A 19,517-nucleotide genomic window follows, 5' to 3' on the forward strand; every position below is an offset into this window, starting at 1 on the left:
AGAACAAGCTTTTGGGGTGTTGAGACCCAGAACCAGCTGACTGAGTAATAAAGCCCTTTTAATAAAATAACTCCAGGTAATACAAAAATAATGCAAAAATGGTCATATTCACTCAGTATTACCTGGTCTAATTCACAACTTCACAAATTCTCAATTACAATTATGTACACATTAATTGTATTCAGTTGTGTTTTAGGAATTAAAACAGTCAAGTATAGTCAAATACATTTCTATATTGAAATAATGAAGATTTCTGGCCCCTTCCTGGTCAGCCCTATGAAAACATCCTGGCTCCGCCACCGTGCTCTGCCCTAAATTTGACACGCCCCAAAGTAGTGGCATTGTAGCGTTGCCAGCGGCACTGAGCGCAGATTTGACGCTGCAGTGGAAACGCACCGTAAGTGTATATTAGGCACACGCTATCACTTCATCATAAATAAGATAACTTTTTTATTTTCCTTTGTGCAGAGCTCGATTTAGGTGTGACAAAACTGTCGCAATTAATACATTTTGACTACTAATAGAATGTTAAACGTTGACAGTTTCTTTTGTGATTTCTGATTATATAAAATTGAGTGAAGGTTGACTAAACTTTGAACTATCTGCATGTGTCCTTGAGTAGCCCTGTGCAATGATGGAGAACAAGCTTTTGGGGTGTTGAGACCCAGAACCAGCTGACTGAGTAATAAAGCTAGAGTGAGCCCTTTTATTAAAATAACTCAAGGTAATACAAAAATAATGCAAAAATGGTCATATTCACTCAGTATTACCTGGTCTAATTCACAACTTCACAAATTCTCAATTACAATTATGTACATATTAATTGTATTCAGTTGTGTTTTAGGAATTAAAACAGTCAAGTATAGTCAAATACATTTCTATATTGAAATAATGAAGATTTCTGGCCCCTTCCTGGTCAGCCCTATGAAAACATCCTGGCTCCGCCATTGCCTAAGAGGGCAAATATCAGTTCATTTCTGAGTATCTCTGTTGCTAAAAAAAAACGTGTTTGTGAATGGGCATTTGATTTACATTTGAGAGAAATTGAGAAGATTGTAAACAAGGATTCAAACTAGCCACCTTTCACTGAAAATTTCGTTTTTAATTCAAAATAGGCCATATGTGTGATTCAAGTAGATCCGATGAGTTGAAAACTCTTGCTACTTCATACTTCAATACAAACATTGTCTGAATTTTGACAAAAAGGAGATTTTTAAATGCTATAATTGTGATTTTATAATGTCTAAATATAAATCCATTAGCAAAACATGTGAAAAGAACATATATATATATATATATATATATATTTATATAAATATTTTATACAATAAAACTCTGCTAACCAATATAAAGATCTGAAAATTCATGTAATGTAATTGATGTAGTGGACTCTGTCATGAGCACTGGTGGCGTATTCCATCTTTTACAGGAGGTGTTGAGTAGCGGTTAAAGCTCAGTCAGCAACAGGACAATGAACGTTGTACCCTTAAACGAGGCTCCTAATCTCAGGGTGCTCCAGAGGGACTGTGTCTATACAGAAAATGTTTTCTAAATCACTGTATAAAAGCATCTCAGAGCACTGAGATTTCTGGGTTCAATAATTCCGTTACATGCCCCTGGTGGATTACTGGACTGTTTCTTGTAAAAAATAGGACTGCCTTACATAATCCTGCCCTGGATGTACAGGAACCAATCCAGGTTTCTCTGTTTGCATGGATGGACCCTGAATCCCAGCCATAGTGACCTGCTGGAAGATTTCCATGGTAGTGTAATCGCTCATGAAAACCACTGCAGGTTGTGAGGTTGGAATGAAGTCCGATCCTGTCGTGTTGGAGATGGTCTCTCCAGGGTCTTTGCTTACAAAGGTTGTGATTTCTTCATCAACAGAAGTGTTCAAAGTGGAGTCTGTCTTATTAAAGTCCATAGGGAAGGTCTTTGTGGAACCTGACTCGTTGGTGGGGACTTGTGTTGGGGTGTCAGGTGGTGCGATCTGCTCCGGGATGGATGGGCTGTCCTCATCTTCACTGAGGAGAAGGGTAGTGGGCACACCAGCCTGAGCAGTGGGAGGGCTACAGAGAGGAGATGCCTCCCTCTTGCTCCCAACGACACACACTGTACTGGAATCACATCCCTCACTTTGCTCTAACCTCTGTCTGTTCAGTGGCTCCAGGATACCCTGCAGAAGAAACACATGGCAGAAAGTGGCCAAAGGATTCAAAAAGTGATTTCACTCATAAATATGTTCAAACATCTGAACTGGAATGGAGTAAAAAATGTACTCTTACAAAAAATTTCCATGGGATGTTCATGGCTTTCTTGGCATGGTACCATTGTAATGCTGTGTTCTTTTAGACATGTACCATGATACCTTGTAAATACCATGATACCATATAAATACCATGATATATAAACATGGTAATCATTCAGTATGATTCATGGTAATTGGTTTAAAAAACTTTAAAAATGCAAAATTCAGCTTTGTCATCACATTAATAAATTACATATTCAAATATAATAAAAGAGAAAACAGTTATTTTAAATTGTAATAATATCTCACAATATCTAATGAATGCAGCTTTAGTAAACATAAGATACTTTTGATGCAAACATTTGAATGGTAGCGTACAAATACTTACTTGGATACACTTCTTCTATGATGTGCATGTTTTTAATAGTTGTATTAAGTCATTTTTATATTTCTTTGGGTGTCATAAAGTCAAAAATTTCAGGTTGATACAACTGCCCTGATATAATGAAGAAAGCCAGTTTGTTAAATCAATGAAATTCTTGAAAATAGTTTGGCATAATCTTTAAGTATTAATTCTTAGGAAAAAAAACAACAAACAAGCCTTCACAGCTTATTAATTTTTGAAATATATTTGTTTTCAAAATCAATCTCATGTGATCCAAACAAGCAGAATCATGCATTAAAAAAACACAGTAAATAATATCAAAGAGCAGACCTCTAAAGACCCTTATGGCTCAATACGTCTCTTAAAGCATCAGATAATTTAATGTTTTTATGAGAAAGTTCATGAAATTATATTATGAATGATTTCCAATATTTGTAAAAAAAAAAATAATAATAATAAAACAAATAACAAACAAATATGCTTTTTTGACAATCATATGGTAAGAAAATCATATTCTGTGAAGTACCTTGGCGTATCATATAAACCATTGTATTACCATCTCAGGTCATCATTGTCTCATTAGTTCATTTTTTCATATCATTTTTTGTATATTCTTTTCCTTGACAATGAAATGTATGGTTCCATCATTATATTGTCTCTTGCTTACCAGTTCATAGGCTATTTCAATTTTCTGAACAGCGTTGCTGTTCTCAGGATTTGGTATATTCGGCCACAGCAGTTTCTTGGCTCTGTAAAAATGCACAGTGAGCTCTATATTAGATAACACACATGCAGTGATAGTGATCGATTATATAGTGGCAATTATTCAGAACATAAAATGCATGTCTCTACCTGTGCAGAAGTCGACAGCTGAGGTGAACTGCTAGTAAAATAATTATTATTCCCACAACGACCGCGGCTATAATGCTGTTCAAAGCTGTGAATTCTGTCAGAATGAGCCATATAGTCAGTACGTATTTGACTATTTCAATCCATGTAATTAAAAAAACAAACCTCCAGACATTTACTGTGCATCGTGAACAGATAAACCTCGAATACCAGCTCGATAACAGACATTCCCTTTCAAAGGAACTTCGAACTGCATCCTCTAGGGGTCGCTATGGGGAACGCTTCGTTGTGACCCGTGTCTGAAGCATACATTGAAAAAACTCCAACAACACGTTGGCAGGCAACAGCCCATGACATCACTACTGGTGCAATTATAGTATAAATAGGCGCCGGGAGAACATGTCATTCTCTTCTTCGTCTTCACTGACCATTTTGTTTGAAGCGTGCATTTCTGTGGTAAGAGCGATCTATATTCCTATCGTTATGGCGAGCACTAGCAAAGCGTTTAGAGGGTGTATGTATAAATAATGCGTTGTCGTTATTTGACACCTGATGACACACGATCTCTGCGTTGTTTGTTTAGGCAAAGAGCACGCACGCGATGTCCTTGAGGTGGCAATCCGCGTTCATTGTGAGCATATTTTAATGAAAAGCTCCGCTCTCGTTTGTCTCTCTTTTCGAGGAAAGGGGGGCAGCCATCTGCTTCCCGCGGCTCAGGACCCACCACTGCTGAGGCACGGAGGAGGATGTGCTCATGGGGATCGCAGGTGGATCTGGCTGATGAGTTTAAAAAGGGGTTTTCCCTCTCACGCTCGTCGGCTGTGGACGAGAGTAAGCTGCTGGTGGATGATGTTATTTCTTTAACATCGTTTGATCCGGGGGCTGGTGCTCTGCTGGGTTCAGCCCGGTAAGAGCAGGAGATGTCTGAGGACGGCCTTCCCAATCCTCCTGCTATGCGTATGGTGAGTTTTGAGCGTTAATTTTCTTATGCATTCATACGAGTTATGCCATCATCGAGGCGATGCGCGGAAACTACTATGAGAGGATGCCCCTGTAAAAAAGACGACTGGCTGGCTATCTTTCTATGGGTGAGGCGTCCTCTCTTAAAACTCCCTCCTTGCCATCTCGCTTAGATGGCAGGGCATACGCAGCAGCAGGTCAGGCTGTTGCTTCGTTGCGCACAATGCGGTGCTCCAGGCATATTAGGCTGACCTGCTGGAAGACCTGGATAAAGACCTGATGATGTAGCTGATATTCGCCGCTCCACAGATCTCACTCTCTGTGATACTAAGCATGGCAGCTATAGTAGGTATTGAGAGACATCTGTGGGTGAACCTGGCAGATATCGGGATGGAAGAGAGGGGCTTTCTTCTCAATGCGCCGGTTTCGCCTTCCGAATATTTTTGGTTACCTCCGTTGAGACGGTGGTCGAGAAGTTCAGGGAGGAAAAGGCGCGCTCAGCGGCCTTCAGTCCTTCATTTCACGATGGTCCAGGTCTAAGCCTGAACAGCATAGGGGTCCTGGTCCGTCTTGGTCTGAGGATCAGAGACGGCCACAGAAGGCTAGTGTCGCGGCTCTCGCTCCTCCCCCGCCTGCGGTAGGGTTAGAAGGAATTGCGGGTCATAGGGAGGTAGGCAAGACCTAGGGATGTGATCCAGACAAGGCATCAGTGCTTTTGTCCGGATCAGAGTGATACTTGAGTATCTACTCATTTCCTTCGGGGGTCTTACATCTGCCCTTAGCTCCTAATTCCCCTATAACCTCTTGAACAGGGCTCCATCGCAGGGACCATGGTGGGTGAGTATGATCCATTCTATATATACAGTGGGTACGGAAAGTATTCAGACCCCCTTAAATTTTTCACTCTTTGTTATATTGCAGCCATTTGCTAAAATCATTTAAGTTCATTTTTTTCCCTCATTAATGTACACACAGCACCTCATAGGCTGTCGCTGGCCAACGTGTTGTTGGTGTTTTTTCAATGTATGCTTCAGACACGGGTCACGACGAGGCGTTCCCCATAGCGACCCCTAGAGGACGCAGTGTCTCGTTCCCTACTCAGAGAACCATGGTTACATAAGTAACCTGAGACGTTATCATCTCATGAAAAATATGAGTTTACCTAGTGGGTTTTTGACAAAGTGTTTGAAATCACTCCGCTCTCCTTCTCCAGCCGCTGTAAATGCAGACAGCTGCACGCGGTACACACTGTTGCTTACAAGATTCTGCAGCTCATAACTGCTTATGCTAGGATCCACTGTGAAGGCTTAATATTTGAAGAATAAACAAAACAAAAAGACTGCCATTAAAAAATGTCACATTTTCAGTTATCAGTTGGGTTTCACTGATTCTTGAGAACTGAGAATTTAATTAAATTTTTATTTTCCTATTACGAACTTGAAACTCTCTGAAAGTATGGTCTATCAAATCATACTTTGATGCAATGTCCCAATTGTCATCAACATTTTGTCAAATGGTTTTCCAGTAATTAGTGAGCTATTACCTTGGGAATCATTAAAAAAATTAAACTACATTTTTAAGACATAAGAACAGAAGATAAACAAGTGGTAAAGTGATTCTCGAAATTTTAGCTTACTTCACAATATTTGATTTTTTTTTTTTGTCAGATTTATTCTTTTTTTTTTTTTAGAAACAGTGTTAAAAATCAGACACAAGTTTAAGGGATAGTATATTAAAAAACACACACTTTCTAATGGTAATTTAAAATCTACTAGTAATGTACCTAATATTTATTTTTAAATATAAAAAATATAAAATATTTTTTTTTAAATAACTTTAAAATAAAACATTTATAAATGTACACATAATAAACTTATGATTGACTACTACTCACATGTTTCATTATTGTCCCATGTCAAGTAGATGTAGTAGCCTAATAAGAATCCACGCAGGTCTTTCTCAGACATGGGGCACCATGTGATTACTGAGGAATGCTGGGTAATATTCAAAATGCTCACATTCCCAGGAGCACTGATAGGACCTAAAATCCCAAAGAGTTCAGATCATTCAGACACAATGATGCAGTGGATATCTAGAATCTTCTTATCTCCTGCTGTAACTATTACCAGGAAACTAGAGCAGAGCAGTTATAATTGTAGATAATCTGACTGTAAATACTGTAAATTTTCAGTGTTTAGCCTTTATTTTTTACCTCACACAATAGCACATGTTTCTCTGGCAGAGTTCAGGATATATATATATATATATATATATAAAATCACATATCTGTGTTTTTAGAAGGGGATCCTGGGGGTGTCTTTGAGGGTACTGCCCAAGTGACAAGCTCTACCCCTAAAAGTACAACAGGTACAACTAAAGGAACCCCTAAAATAATTTTTGCACTTTTTTTCTGTGAATGTATCAGCACCAGTATAGAGTATATCTGCCTGAACATCTTAGCTGTTCTATTTAGCATATATTAGTAGTTTTATCATATATGAATATTTAGACTCACTTCCTTCAGTGAAGTAAACTTGGGCTGTGCCATAGGTCGTCTCACTGTTGTTTATATTCTTCATGTTGCATGTGTCTGGGTACGGTCTGGTGTGCAGGATGAAATAATATCTTGTATATGGCTGAAAAACTGCATCAGACAAAAAAGTTGAACATTAATGAACACTATCTGAATGCTGTGAATAAATAAAGCTGTTAATTATCATTGTCTACAATTAAGGTAAAATATATACAAAAGCGTCTACTATGCTGATAGAAAACATTATTTATTTGTCTTTAGACCTAAGAATTTATTCTAAAAATAACAATAATAAAATAAAATAAAAAATTATGATTAAAAATAAACACACGTGTTCAGTGTGTAATTAATTTTTATTTTTTTACTTTTCACAAGATATTTACACCAGATTTTTAGTTATTAAAATCAATATTTTAAATAATACTAGAAATATGATTACACCATAAAAACAAAGATTTCACATAATGTTTTGGACATGGGGGGCAGTTGTGGCCTAATGGTTAGAGAGTCGGACTTGTAACCCGAAGGTTGTGGGTTCGAGTCTCGGGTCTGGCAGGGATTGTTGGTGGGGGGAGTGAATACCACGACTGAGGTGAGTAACTTGAGCAAGGCACCGAACCCCCAACTGCTCCCTGGGAGCTGCAGCAATATGGCTGCCCACTGCTCTGTGTGTTCGTTCCTGTGTGTGTGTGTGTGCACTTGGATGGGTTAAATGCAGAGCACAAATTCTGAGTATGGGTCACCATACTTGGCCACATGTCACGTCCTTTCCCCCTACAGCTGTCAGTTTTCCCAGTTATTTCTTTGTGCGTCTGCTTTGCGTAGAATGGACAAAAAGTTGGTATCTGTCCTTTGGCCCACCACTCCACAGAGTAACAAACACTTGAGATGGAACTGATCCAGGACAGACTAAAATTGTTCTTGCTGGTTATGTTGACACTGAATGGCCCAAACGAATCTAAAAAATGTAAATAATACACAGCATTTACAAACAGCAACATGTCAACATTTCTCACCCAAAGAATATAGCCCATAAGGCTAACCAGAGTCTGCATGTATAGCATTCAAGAAAATATAAAAGTAATGTACCTCTCCATTCATCCATTTGCTCAGTGGCTATACTGGAATCAGGAGATGATCCAGCAGTGTTTACAGCTCTGATACTGATGTTGTATGCAGAGTAAGACAGGATCAGGGTGAGAGATGAATCTTTAGTTCTGAAACTGTCCTGATTGCTGGGTTCCCCGGATACTTTCCTCACTGTCACATTGTAGTAAGCCACAGCTTCACAGTTTGCATACTGGAAACCAATCATAATAGTATTAGGAACGTAGTATTAGGAACATTGTTCCTTTATTAATAAACAACTACACAGGAACAAATGAGTGATGCAATGTGAACATTATAGTAACTAATATTAACTAGTAATTCACGACTGTCCCGCTTCTGTTCAGTTTAGTTTTCCTTAGCCTGGACTTTTGGTTTTTCTCATTATTTGACTTAGTGGGAGCATATACAGGCTAAACAAGAGCGGTGCAAGAATTGAGTCTTGTGGGACTCCGCATGTCATGGATGTCCACTTAGACTTATGCTCTCCTATACTCACATAATAACCTCTCCCTTCTAAGTATGATCTGAACCGTTTGATTACCATCCCAGAAAGCCCGACCCAGTTTTCCAGTCTCTCTAGAAGTATGTTATGATCGACCGTGTCAAACACAGCACTGAGATCTAGTAGTACCAGCACTGATATTTTGCCAGATTCAGAATTTAAACAAATATCATTTATTATCTTAATCAGGTCAAAAGTGTTTAAAACAGTTATAATTTATTTTGTGTTCTGCATTATCTATGTGAATATTAAAATCCCCTGCAATAGCAAAACAGTCAAACTCAGGAAATCATTGATAGCATTTCTGTGAACTCTTCAACAAAGGCTGGAGAGTATTTTGGAGGCCTGTAAATAATGATAAACAGAATGTGTGGAGCACCTTTCAATACAATCCCTAGATATTCAAAAGACAAGTACTGACCAAATGACACTTGCTTGCATTGATAGACATCTTTAAATAGAGCAGCTACACAGAGCCATAGTTCACTGACAAGCTAGGCAATATCGTGTTCATAATCGCAGATTAATTGCATTTGATTATGAACGCGATATTGCCTAATTGTCAGTGAACTACGGCTCTGTGTAGTAAAAAAAGCAGGTGATGGAGATTTACTACTAATCACGGAACGGCTTTACTGACGAGATGCGCATGACAATTGCATGCGATTAATTGCACAGCCCTACTGCAAGTCCTACATTTTTACTACTAGACAAGTAAAGTTAGTCAAGACAACCTTAGTGAGCTTGAAAGAAAATGTTGAAAAGGTGTAAAAAGTTTGAAGGTTTAAAGTTTTTACAGACTGAAAGATAAAATGACAGATAAAATCTATTCTTAACTATACTGAACTTCACCCTTGTTTTTTTCACACTGTGGTAGCCCAATACACCACTACTCTGTTCTGTACCAAACCGTCCATATTATCAGCTGACTGTCATTCTACTCAACTCCAGTGTGTTATACCACACTGTAATATTCTACAGAACTTGATACTGTCAAGTAGTCTACACAGGGACACAACGGTGGCATTTGGGCTGTGCAATAACTTTTAGCTTAACAGCTTAAAGACCTTTCAGCCTAATTGTGACTCCAGCGACCAAGTAATAAACATACTGCATACTTTTTTCTAAAAAACAAGACGACAACATGAAACAGTCTTCGGCAGTCTCCAATAATGAGTCATGAGAGATGTTAAAATTTGTATTATTTCCGTCTCAATGGCCACTCTTAAAATGGAAGTTAAGCACATTACACTAAGTGTGCTATAATTGTACACTGTCAGAATAAAGGTACAAACGTTGTCACTTGGGGCAGAAGCATTTAAAAAGTCGCTATACATACCATTTAGGTACTAATATGTACACTTAAGGTACTAATGTGTACGTTTAAGGGACAAATATGCACCTTTTAGGGGTTAATATAGTACAGAGGTTTTTTAAAAAAAAAGGTACAGCCCCAGTGACAATTGTTTTTTCTGAGAGTATATACTGCCAAATTTGGCAAATATAGGAGGTCAGGGTTTGGCAACTCTGGTCCTGGAGGCCTGCTGTCCTGCAGAGTTTAGTTCCATCCCTAAACAAACACACCTGCCTATAATTTAAGCAATTCTTAAGATCCAAAAGGTTCGATTTTTTAGGTATGTTTGATAAGGGATGGAGCTAAACTCTGCAGGAGGGTGGCCCTCCACAGGACCAGAGTTGCCAATCCCTGTAGTAGGTCATGTGTAGTTTAAAAACATATAAAAAATGTAGCTCATGGATGGAACTAGATACAAGTTCAGACCAGACTTCATTAGTGAGGTGTCGTTTGCAAATGAGCCGGCTCCTTTAAGTGAACGATATGAGTCGGCTCCCATTTGAGAGCCTTTTTCTAACGCGGCTCTCAGCGTTTTATTTTTTTTACTTTCTTAATACAAGAGAATTACGGTGGCCTAGAGAGCTCAACGCGTTGCAAATGAAAAAAAACACCTGCAAATTAAGAAAACATCATCAATTTGACAACACTCTACAAATGCTCACAACACAACCAAATAAAGACAGAAATGCGGTGCAAATACTCAGACCACATTAGAAATGTTTAAGGGAACAGAAGTGACCAACATCGCGGAGACATTTATCAATGTTTGTTCTGAAAGGTGAGATTTTTGTTTAAGATCCTAATCATATGATTCCTTAGCATTTGTTTTTATATTATTAGCTGACGAAATGCAATTACTGTGTGAAAGGTTACGTAAGATGGCTAACTTCTACGACTTCCCTTAGAAAAATTAACCATATAGCCTATTAATTAATTGTCAGCAAACAGGCTAGAAACACAGAGATAAGTATGCAAAACAGGAGTTTTATTGACAGACGGGCTGTGGCAATGAGAAGCAACGATCAGAAGGCGAGTAGCCTAATATGCAGATGTAAAGGTTTCAGGTCTCTTAGTTGATGGTAACAGATGATTGTCTCTTGCAGGTTATCCAAAGGAGCGGTGGAGCAGATGTGAAAAGCACATCTAAGGGTGCGTAAACAGGTTAGCAGCAAGTTAAGGAGTCAGGCTTATTTCGGTCATGCAAACTGTAGATCAGACAACTTGCGAATTGAAAATGCGCCTAATGAAAACGCGTCAAATTTCGCAAAAACTCCCATATATCGCAAAAAAGTTTACGCTCGCATGAGGTGGTTTTTCAGGCAATGCGAAAAAGTGATAATTCGCAAAACTACAATGGAAACGTTTTTTTCCCGCATTTACAGATCACATGGCGTATGTAAAAGTCATTCTTCAATGTACTATAACCTACAAGAAACACTTCATACCTGGCCGCTCTCAAGTATAAGGGGCTTTTCCTACCATCAATGCTTAAGACAATTTACAATGCACACGTCTGCGGTGCAGTGTGGCTCTAGGCGCGTTTCCATTACAGATTTGCGCAAAACTTTGGCGATATTTTCTAAATATCGATAAAAAAAAAGTTGCGAAGTGACGGCGTTTCCATTAACCAATGTTATGCGGCTAAAACGTAACCTTTTGCCTCTCGCGATAAGTCATGGCAACGGATTTTGGTGGGATTTGACGGATTTTGGCTATATTTATTCAAAGGACGCTTATGCGTGTATCTTTACAGAAGCAGCAAAGAGAGCCGTTTCAGAAACGTGCGTGGCGCGGCTGCAATAAACCATAGACCGTATAAAAACAAACACAAGCATTGAGTGGCCGTAATCAGCTTCAGTGACCTTATCAGAGCCACACTGCACCGCAGACGTGTGCAGTGTAAATTGTCTAAGTATTAATAGTAGGGAAAGCCCCTTATACTGGAGCGCGGCCACTTGTGAAGTGTTTCTTGGAGGTTATAGTACACTGAATGATCATATGACTTTTTACATACGCCATGTGACATGAAAATGCGAAAAAGCCGTTTCAATTGCAGTTTTGTGAATTAATCCTTTTTCGCATTGCCTGAAAAACCACCTCATGAGAGCGTAAACTTTTTTGCGAAATTGACGCGTTTCCATTAAGCGTATTTTCAATTCGCAATTTGCGCAATTTAAGGGTAATGGAAATGCGCCTCTGAAGCCGATTGCGGCCAGGCGCGTTTCCATTACCCTACAAATTGCGCAAATTGAAATTGCGAATTGAAAATACGCTTAATTGGAAACGGGACAATTACGCAAAAACGGCCATATATCGCAAAAAAGTTTACGCTCGCATGAGGTGGTTTTTCAGGCAATGCGCAAAAGGATTAATTCGCAAAGCTGCAATGGAAACGGCTTTTTCGCATTTACAGGTCACATGGCGTATGTAAAAAGTAATGATCATTCTTCAATGTACTATAACCTCCAAGAAACACTTCACAAGTGGCCGCGCTCCAGTATAAGGGGCTTTCCCTACTATTAATACTTAGACAATTTACACTGCACACGTCTGCGGTGCAGTGTGGCTCTGATAAGGTCACTGAAGCTGATTACGGCCACTCAATGCTTGTGTTTGTTTTTATACGGTCTATGGTTTATGCCAGCCGCGCCACGCACGTTTCTGAAACGGCTCTCTTTGCTGCTTCTGTAAAGATACACGCATAAGCCTCCTTTGAATAAATATAGCCAAAATCCGTTGCCATGACTCATCGCGAGAGGCAAAAGGGTACGTTTTAGCCGCATAACATTGGTTAATGGAAACGCCGTCATTTCGCAATACTTTTTTTTTATCGACATTCAGAAAATATCGCCAAAGTTTTGCGCAAATCTGTAATGGAAACGCGCCTAATGCTTGTTTGTTTTTATACAGTTTATGGTTTATTGCAGCCGCGCCACGCACGTTTCTGAAGCGGATCTCTTTGCTGCTTCTGTAAAGATACATGCAAAAGCCACCTTTGAATAAATATAGCCAAAATCCCACCAAAATCCGTTGTCATGACTCATCGCGAGAGGCAAAAGGTCACGTTTCAGTCGCATAACATTGGTTAATGGAAACGCCGTCATTTCGCAATACTTTTTTTTTATCGACATTCAGAAAATATCGCCAAAGTTTTGCGCAAATCTGTAATGGAAACGCGCCTAATGCTTGTTTGTTTTTATACAGTTTATGGTTTATTGCAGCCGCGCCACGCACGTTTCTGAAGCGGATCTCTTTGCTGCTTCTGTAAAGATACATGCAAAAGCCACCTTTGAATAAATATAGCCAAAATCCCACCAAAATCCGTTGTCATGACTCATCGCGAGAGGCAAAAGGTCACGTTTCAGTCGCATAACATTGGTTAATGGAAACGCCGTCATTTCGCAATACGGTTTTATCAACGTTTATAAAATATCGCCAAAGTTTTGCTCAAATCTGTAATGGAAACGCGCCTAATGAGGCAGTGTGGAGAGTGCGGTGATATAGGGAGCTTAACGAGCTAATGCAGGTGCGGGCAATCAGCGCTCTGGTGATTGAGATCTGGAGTGCGCTGGGGCTGATGACAGTGGTGACTGAGGCTGTGTTCGAAATGGCATACTTGCGTACTGCTTACTGCTCAGTACACAGTGCATACTGCCTACTATTTTTTTTTAAGAATAGTGTGTTAAACAGTATACAATAAGCAATAAATGTTTCAGAGTAGGCCTAGTATGCTTAAGTGCTGTCACATGACAAACACTGAACATTAATTCAGCACAGCTGTCAAGGTTGTTACCTTAGAAACAAATGAGCTAACTGTTCTTTTTACAAAGGCTTGTTAATAAGGCTTCATACTAGTAAACAATGCTATATTGCCCAATTGAACTCATTTCATAATTGATTAACTTTACATATTGGACAGAACTAAATCAACACTGAGCTGTCTTTATCGATTTTTTGGGGATATATTAAAAAGCGATATATTCTAGTTACACTAAGTGCAAATAATGATCAATTCTGTTTACACTAAAATAGCAGCATTTTCTTTAGCAACAGGAGTGTAAATAGTAGTTAGGTGGCAGATATTTATACATCAGTACTGTAGTACATTATAAAACAGTATGCAATAACATATTGAGTGTAAATTATCATATATATAAAAATTGTGTTAGATGAATGCCACTTTATTGGGACAAAAACCTACCTAAAGCATACACAACTCTGTATTATTGAGGCGTTTTATTTCCACTTTTCAAATATTTACTTAATTTTTATTGAAAATAAATTTAAATATTTTTAGAGCTGCTTGACAGTGGAACTGAATTCTGTTTGCATAATTGAAATATTTGTATTTATATATTATATTGGTGCAATATTATTATTATTTAATATCTTTGAAAGAATCTGTACTGTATAAAGCGCTATAAAGATAAAGGTGATGTCATTTGATATACTTTATATAAGTATACTTTTATATACTAGAAAGTGGGCCAATTTAATCCCAAGGAGTATTGAAATAGTACACTTACAAGTACACTACTAGTACACTACTAGTACACTGATATTTGTATACTTACAACATAAAGTATACTTAAAAATATACTCAAACTTTACTTAAGTATACTTACTAAAATAAACTTGAAGTATACTACTTTTTGGTAAGGGTATATATACGTACAAATACAAGTGTTACATTTATAATTACTATTCCCCACCTCCAGTTCACTCACGCGTTTGAAGATGAAACGTCACATGGAGCGCATTGCGTTCTGGGAAACAGTATCCCATGCAGCGTCTTCAGATGCATACATCAAATTTCAGCCAATGTAGCAGGCAATCCGGGCATTCCATGCATACAGAAAATTCACATACTATTCACAGTATACACACAGCATACTGCAATATAGTATGGTAGTATGCCATTCTGAACAGCTTCTGTACTGATTTCAGTGTACGTAAGTTATATTTAGCAGATTCTGGCGAATATAGTAGGTGCACAGCATACATACTGGATACTGCAGAAATAGTAAGAGTAGTATGATAGTATGGCATTTCGAACACAGCCTGAGACTCCCTGACTGAGGTGACTGACTCCTGCCAGTGCTGACTTACATTTATTATATATTAAAAAAATGGTTACTATAGTTAAACCATGGTAACCATACACATATTAGCCATGGATTTTCTACACTAACCAGTTTAACCATGGTAACTGTGGTTATACAAATGGTAATCAATAAACCAAAAAAACATGGTTAATTTTTATTTTGTTGAGGTAATTTTGTTGTGGTCTGTGCTACTTGCACGTTTCTGTATTTGGTTGTACTGTGAGAATTTGCAGCATGTTTTGTATTTGGTTGTGTTGCGAGTATTTTCAGCACATATGCTGTCAAACTCATTAAAATGTTTTCTTAATTTTCTGGTGCTTCTTCTATTTGCATGTGTTTTCTGAAGTGAAGTTGAGCTCTCTCAGCCACCTTACAAAATAATTGGATGACTGCTTGTTAGCTGCACACACTTCATGTACTAACTTATTTTTCTTTGAAGTGTATGTGATGATTCTCGCTCACGATTGGTCACACGCACATACACATCAACAGACTCAACACGCGTGCACAATGTGACTATGTTTCAGGGTATAATAATACAACTGTGTTTTTGCACATTGTAATTTAGTTTTTTCTATTTCTGTTATATGTCACACCATGTTATATTTTGAGTATGATTAGTTTATATTAGTTTCTGTTTTGGATAATTCACCCTGAGAGCACACACCCTGATACATCACATCTATTTCATGTCTGCATTAACATCTACAAGATGTATGTTTTAGACTAGAGTTTTTGCAATATGTCTCTAAGATGTTTGCTATCAGATGTCTTGAAGATGTTTATGTTTTAGAATGTATGTAAATCTGCTTTTTCTAAGACGTTTATAGGATGTTTTTACACAGCAGATGGTTCCCAGATCAAGCGCTCTTTAGCAGACATTGTACAGACGTACCTGTGCAATCTGGGTAATAACGTTCTGTAATCATAGTGTTTTATGTTTTAACATAAAATAGGTTTTTGGTTTTTATACCAAAAATAATGTAAAATTATGGTATTTTGGAAAGGCTTATGGAGCCAGAAATGACAAAACAATTTAATTTCAATTGTGTAAATCTGAATTATAGTGTAATTTAACAAAACTGAATATTACGTGGCATTTTATATTTTTGAATTTTATATTTTTAATGTTTTAGTATAATTACTTTGAATAATTTAATTATATTTATGCACACATACCAGTGGCTGAATTAAAAACTAAATAACTAAATAAAGAGCCATTTGGGAGCGAAAAGAGCCTGTTCTTTTTGCTGAGCTGAGCCAAATTATCCAGATCCCTAAAAAGAGCTGGAATTCCCACTACTAGCTTTAATTCATCCATGTGTAATAATTCTTACGTAACTGACTGAAAAGGGGTTATACTGTTATAAGCTACTCCTATTGTATAGTTTGTTCTAACACATACTTTTGGGGTTTAAACTCTCACAAAGGTTTATAAATGAGGCCCCAGATCTTTAACCACAAAGTCACACCACTCCGTAGTGGTCGCCGTGATTTTGCCAAGCAAGACATGTTCCTCTATCAACATCTTTTGTTGATCCTGGATCAACATTACTGTCCAAAAATATAGACTAAACCTAGCTGATTAACAAGGGTGTAGAGTCATTAAACACCCTAGCTGATTAACAAGGGTGTAGAAGCACCTAACCCTAATCGTAAGCCTAAAACAGACAGTTCCTGAAAAGTTATCCCTCAATTCTGATTGGTTAATTGGAATGTTGTTCCAGGATCAACAAGGATGTTGATCCAGGAACATGTTGTACTTGGTGAAATCACAGTCACCACACCCTAGTATAGGGTGCTTTCTCAAATCTACAATGATCCACACTCTATTACTTTACAGAGAACTTAATCAGGGATTAGAAAGAATAAAAATACACCTTTTGTACTCATCTGAGAGGTTGAGGATGAGCAAATTATTTAACATGTGTGTTAGCGACACTTTTGTAATTTTCTATTTTATTTTATAAGAATTAGCCATTATTATTTATGAGAATTTATTTCAAGTATGCTAATCAAGTACACAATCACGTACATACATGCTGCTCACATATTATTGTAGCCCAGTTTGTGCTGATTACGGTGTTATTAAACTTTAGACATTCAAATGTTTGTAAGCAACTGAAAAAAGCACAAATGTCAGGGCATGTCAAAACTTTTCCAGGCCCCAAAACACCCTCGGACCCCAGAGGGTTAATGTCACAATGCGCTATTAGCGTTATTTGGTTATGAATTAAATAATAAATGCCCCTGAAAATCAATTCCATTGGGTGAATACCGTGCCTTATTTAAACAATTTATTTCTGTCCCGACTTTAAATAACAAAGTTGAACAAAAGAGTTATGACATTTCATCCTATTTTACATATGTGCATATGCAGAATAAAAACAAGGAGACATAATTATTGTATAACGGAGCCTCATATACTGGACTCTTATACTTCTGGGTTGTTGTTACTGACCTCTTTCCAGCTTGTAGTTTTGAACTCTTTGTACTCTACAAAGAAGTTTTTAATATATCTACTTTCATCTCCCCACTCCACCTGCACAGTCAGATGGCCTGAGCTTCTTTTGTAAGTTAGTTTTGAATGAGGACCACACATTGCTGCAAAGAAAGAAAACATTAAACAATCCAAAGCAGAATCACATACTAACCTGCAGAAATTTTTGTCTGGTAAAATAATTTTCAAGCAGCTTCTATTAATACTAGAACTAGTAACTACTATTTCTGGAAAATGCTATTTAAATCAGTATGTTTAGATTAAGGTCAGGGGTTAGAAACAGTTAAAATATTAATAAATTGAAAGTTACAAATACTAATATTGTTGATTAACATACTAATCTTGGATGGAATTCCACTGAAATTTTTGTAGGTGCACCAGTGCGGATATCCACTGCTTGCAATTACGTGAGCTGTCACATTCCAATTTGAGATAACATTAAAGTAATCAGAAGTCCAAATTCCGCTCTTCTGATGTACATTTACACAACTACATCTCCTCCTACACAGCAAACAAAGAGTGTGGATTGTTTAATAGAATTTTCAGTTATCAAATTTTATAAGTAAGCGATAACAATCAAACAATAGCAATGGTGTGAAACTCAGCCAGACTGCAAAGAGAATAAAGCTGAAATCATCACAGTTCTCACTTCCTACAGAAACTTACTGTTGTGTGTACAGTGTGTATGAGGTTGTTATGTCTCCTTTCCATTCGCAGACGGACACAAGAGATTTCTTATATTTTATATAGCATGCCAAATCATAGACTCCTGTGAAATGAGAAATATCCACTGATAATATAAACAAAAAAATGTCACTTGCCCCAAATACAGTACAAAATAGGACTTGGGAGGTCTTAAAATTAAATGTAAACAAATCGTGAGGTGTAAACCATTTTATTTTCTAGCCATTAACTGTTAATTGTTAAATAGTCAAGAAGGCTAAGGGTTAGTTTATACCGGTATTTTACATTATATAATAGTTCATCTAATCTACTTAGCTAATTGCTTATACATATAGGAAAAGGGAGAAAAATAGAATTGGAAAAAGGAAGATTCAAACTCGGGTTGGTCATGTCAGAAACTAAATCCACTGTCCTTATACTCTCCACTCAACTGCCCTATTTGTCAGAAAGCAGTAATAGTTTATAGGGCAACTTGAACAGTGCCTCTCTCAAACAATAACTGAATATGTTTAATTGGAAAAGTGGCTATAGGACATTTGTCTTGACACATTTTCATAAGCACAGAACTTTCTCCAACAATATAAAGGCTATTTAAAACCTTTTGATGTTGAAGTTATTCCTAATGCAAATAAAGTACAATTAAGGTTATTAATTCATGTTACACTAAGCAGGCTAGTCTATTTTACTCCAATTTACTGGATAAAAAGACATAGCTTACATCATTGGTGGAAATATTAAATTCTTACCTTCTGTGTTGTTACATTTATTTTTCAATAAGTTCAAATTGTCACGTCCGCAGTTACAGGATCCTGTAAAGTTACAATGATAAGCTGTGTTAAGAGATTTTTGATTATCTTCTAAACAATGACTTTAAGCGCCTGCAAAAGGAGAAATTATGTTCCACAAATTGTAATTTATTCTCTTGTATTTTTAGAAAACAAAACAAAAACAAACAAAAAATAATAATAGTGATAAAAAAATGTTGTGAACTCCACAGGTTTGTGTAATCCAGCATGATTTGAGAAAGCTCCAAAGAGCATCTTGTGCTTAAATAGAAACAAGTAAAAATTTATACAAAGATGTTTTGTACAAAACGTTGACCTAGAAACACTGCCAAATCTTTAATATGTCTTTATTTTATGTGAAAACATGCCTTTGTTTTATTTTTCAAAAATCTTGAAAACTTGTTTATTACTTGTTTCTAAAACGTGTTTATTGTTTACAGGTAAACACACACACACAGGACAGACACTGCCCGCTGTACTGACCTGTTGACGCTTCAGTTGT

General features: G+C 37.4%; 1 protein-coding gene across 1 annotated transcript; it reads right to left on the reverse strand.

Annotated features, from left to right (window-relative positions):
* Positions 1–1,413: 1,413 nt before the first annotated feature.
* Positions 1,414–8,290, reverse strand: LOC107600600 (leukemia inhibitory factor receptor). Its single transcript, XM_016292534.1, has 8 exons — positions 8,065–8,290; positions 7,724–7,933; positions 6,958–7,086; positions 6,337–6,483; positions 5,605–5,748; positions 3,486–3,579; positions 3,301–3,382; positions 1,414–2,176 (listed from the first exon to the last, which is right to left on the reverse strand). The coding sequence occupies exons 1-8, from the start codon at positions 8,288–8,290 to the stop codon at positions 1,625–1,627; spliced, it is 1,584 nt and encodes a 527-aa protein (XP_016148020.1). The 3' UTR covers positions 1,414–1,624.
* Positions 8,291–19,517: the final 11,227 nt, after the last annotated feature.

Source organism: Sinocyclocheilus grahami, unplaced genomic scaffold (assembly GCF_001515645.1).
Source record: "Sinocyclocheilus grahami isolate Dianchi unplaced genomic scaffold, SAMN03320097.WGS_v1.1 scaffold287.1, whole genome shotgun sequence".
Taxonomy (NCBI): domain Eukaryota; kingdom Metazoa; phylum Chordata; class Actinopteri; order Cypriniformes; family Cyprinidae; genus Sinocyclocheilus; species Sinocyclocheilus grahami.

What these genes read in the sequence shown, in the direction of transcription:
- LOC107600600 (XM_016292534.1), bottom strand. Translation starts at nt 8,290, where the DNA reads ATGATTGGTTTCCAGTATGCAAACTGTGAAGCTGTGGCTTACTACAAT. An exon ending in GCAAATGGATGAATGGAGAG is followed by an intron (nt 7,934 to 8,064) that starts GTACATTACTTT and finishes TACATTTTTTAG; the next exon opens with ATTCGTTTGGGCCATTCAGT. An exon ending in CTTTGTCAAAAACCCACTAG is followed by an intron (nt 3,580 to 5,604) that starts GTAAACTCATAT and finishes TCATTCTGACAG; the next exon opens with AATTCACAGCTTTGAACAGC.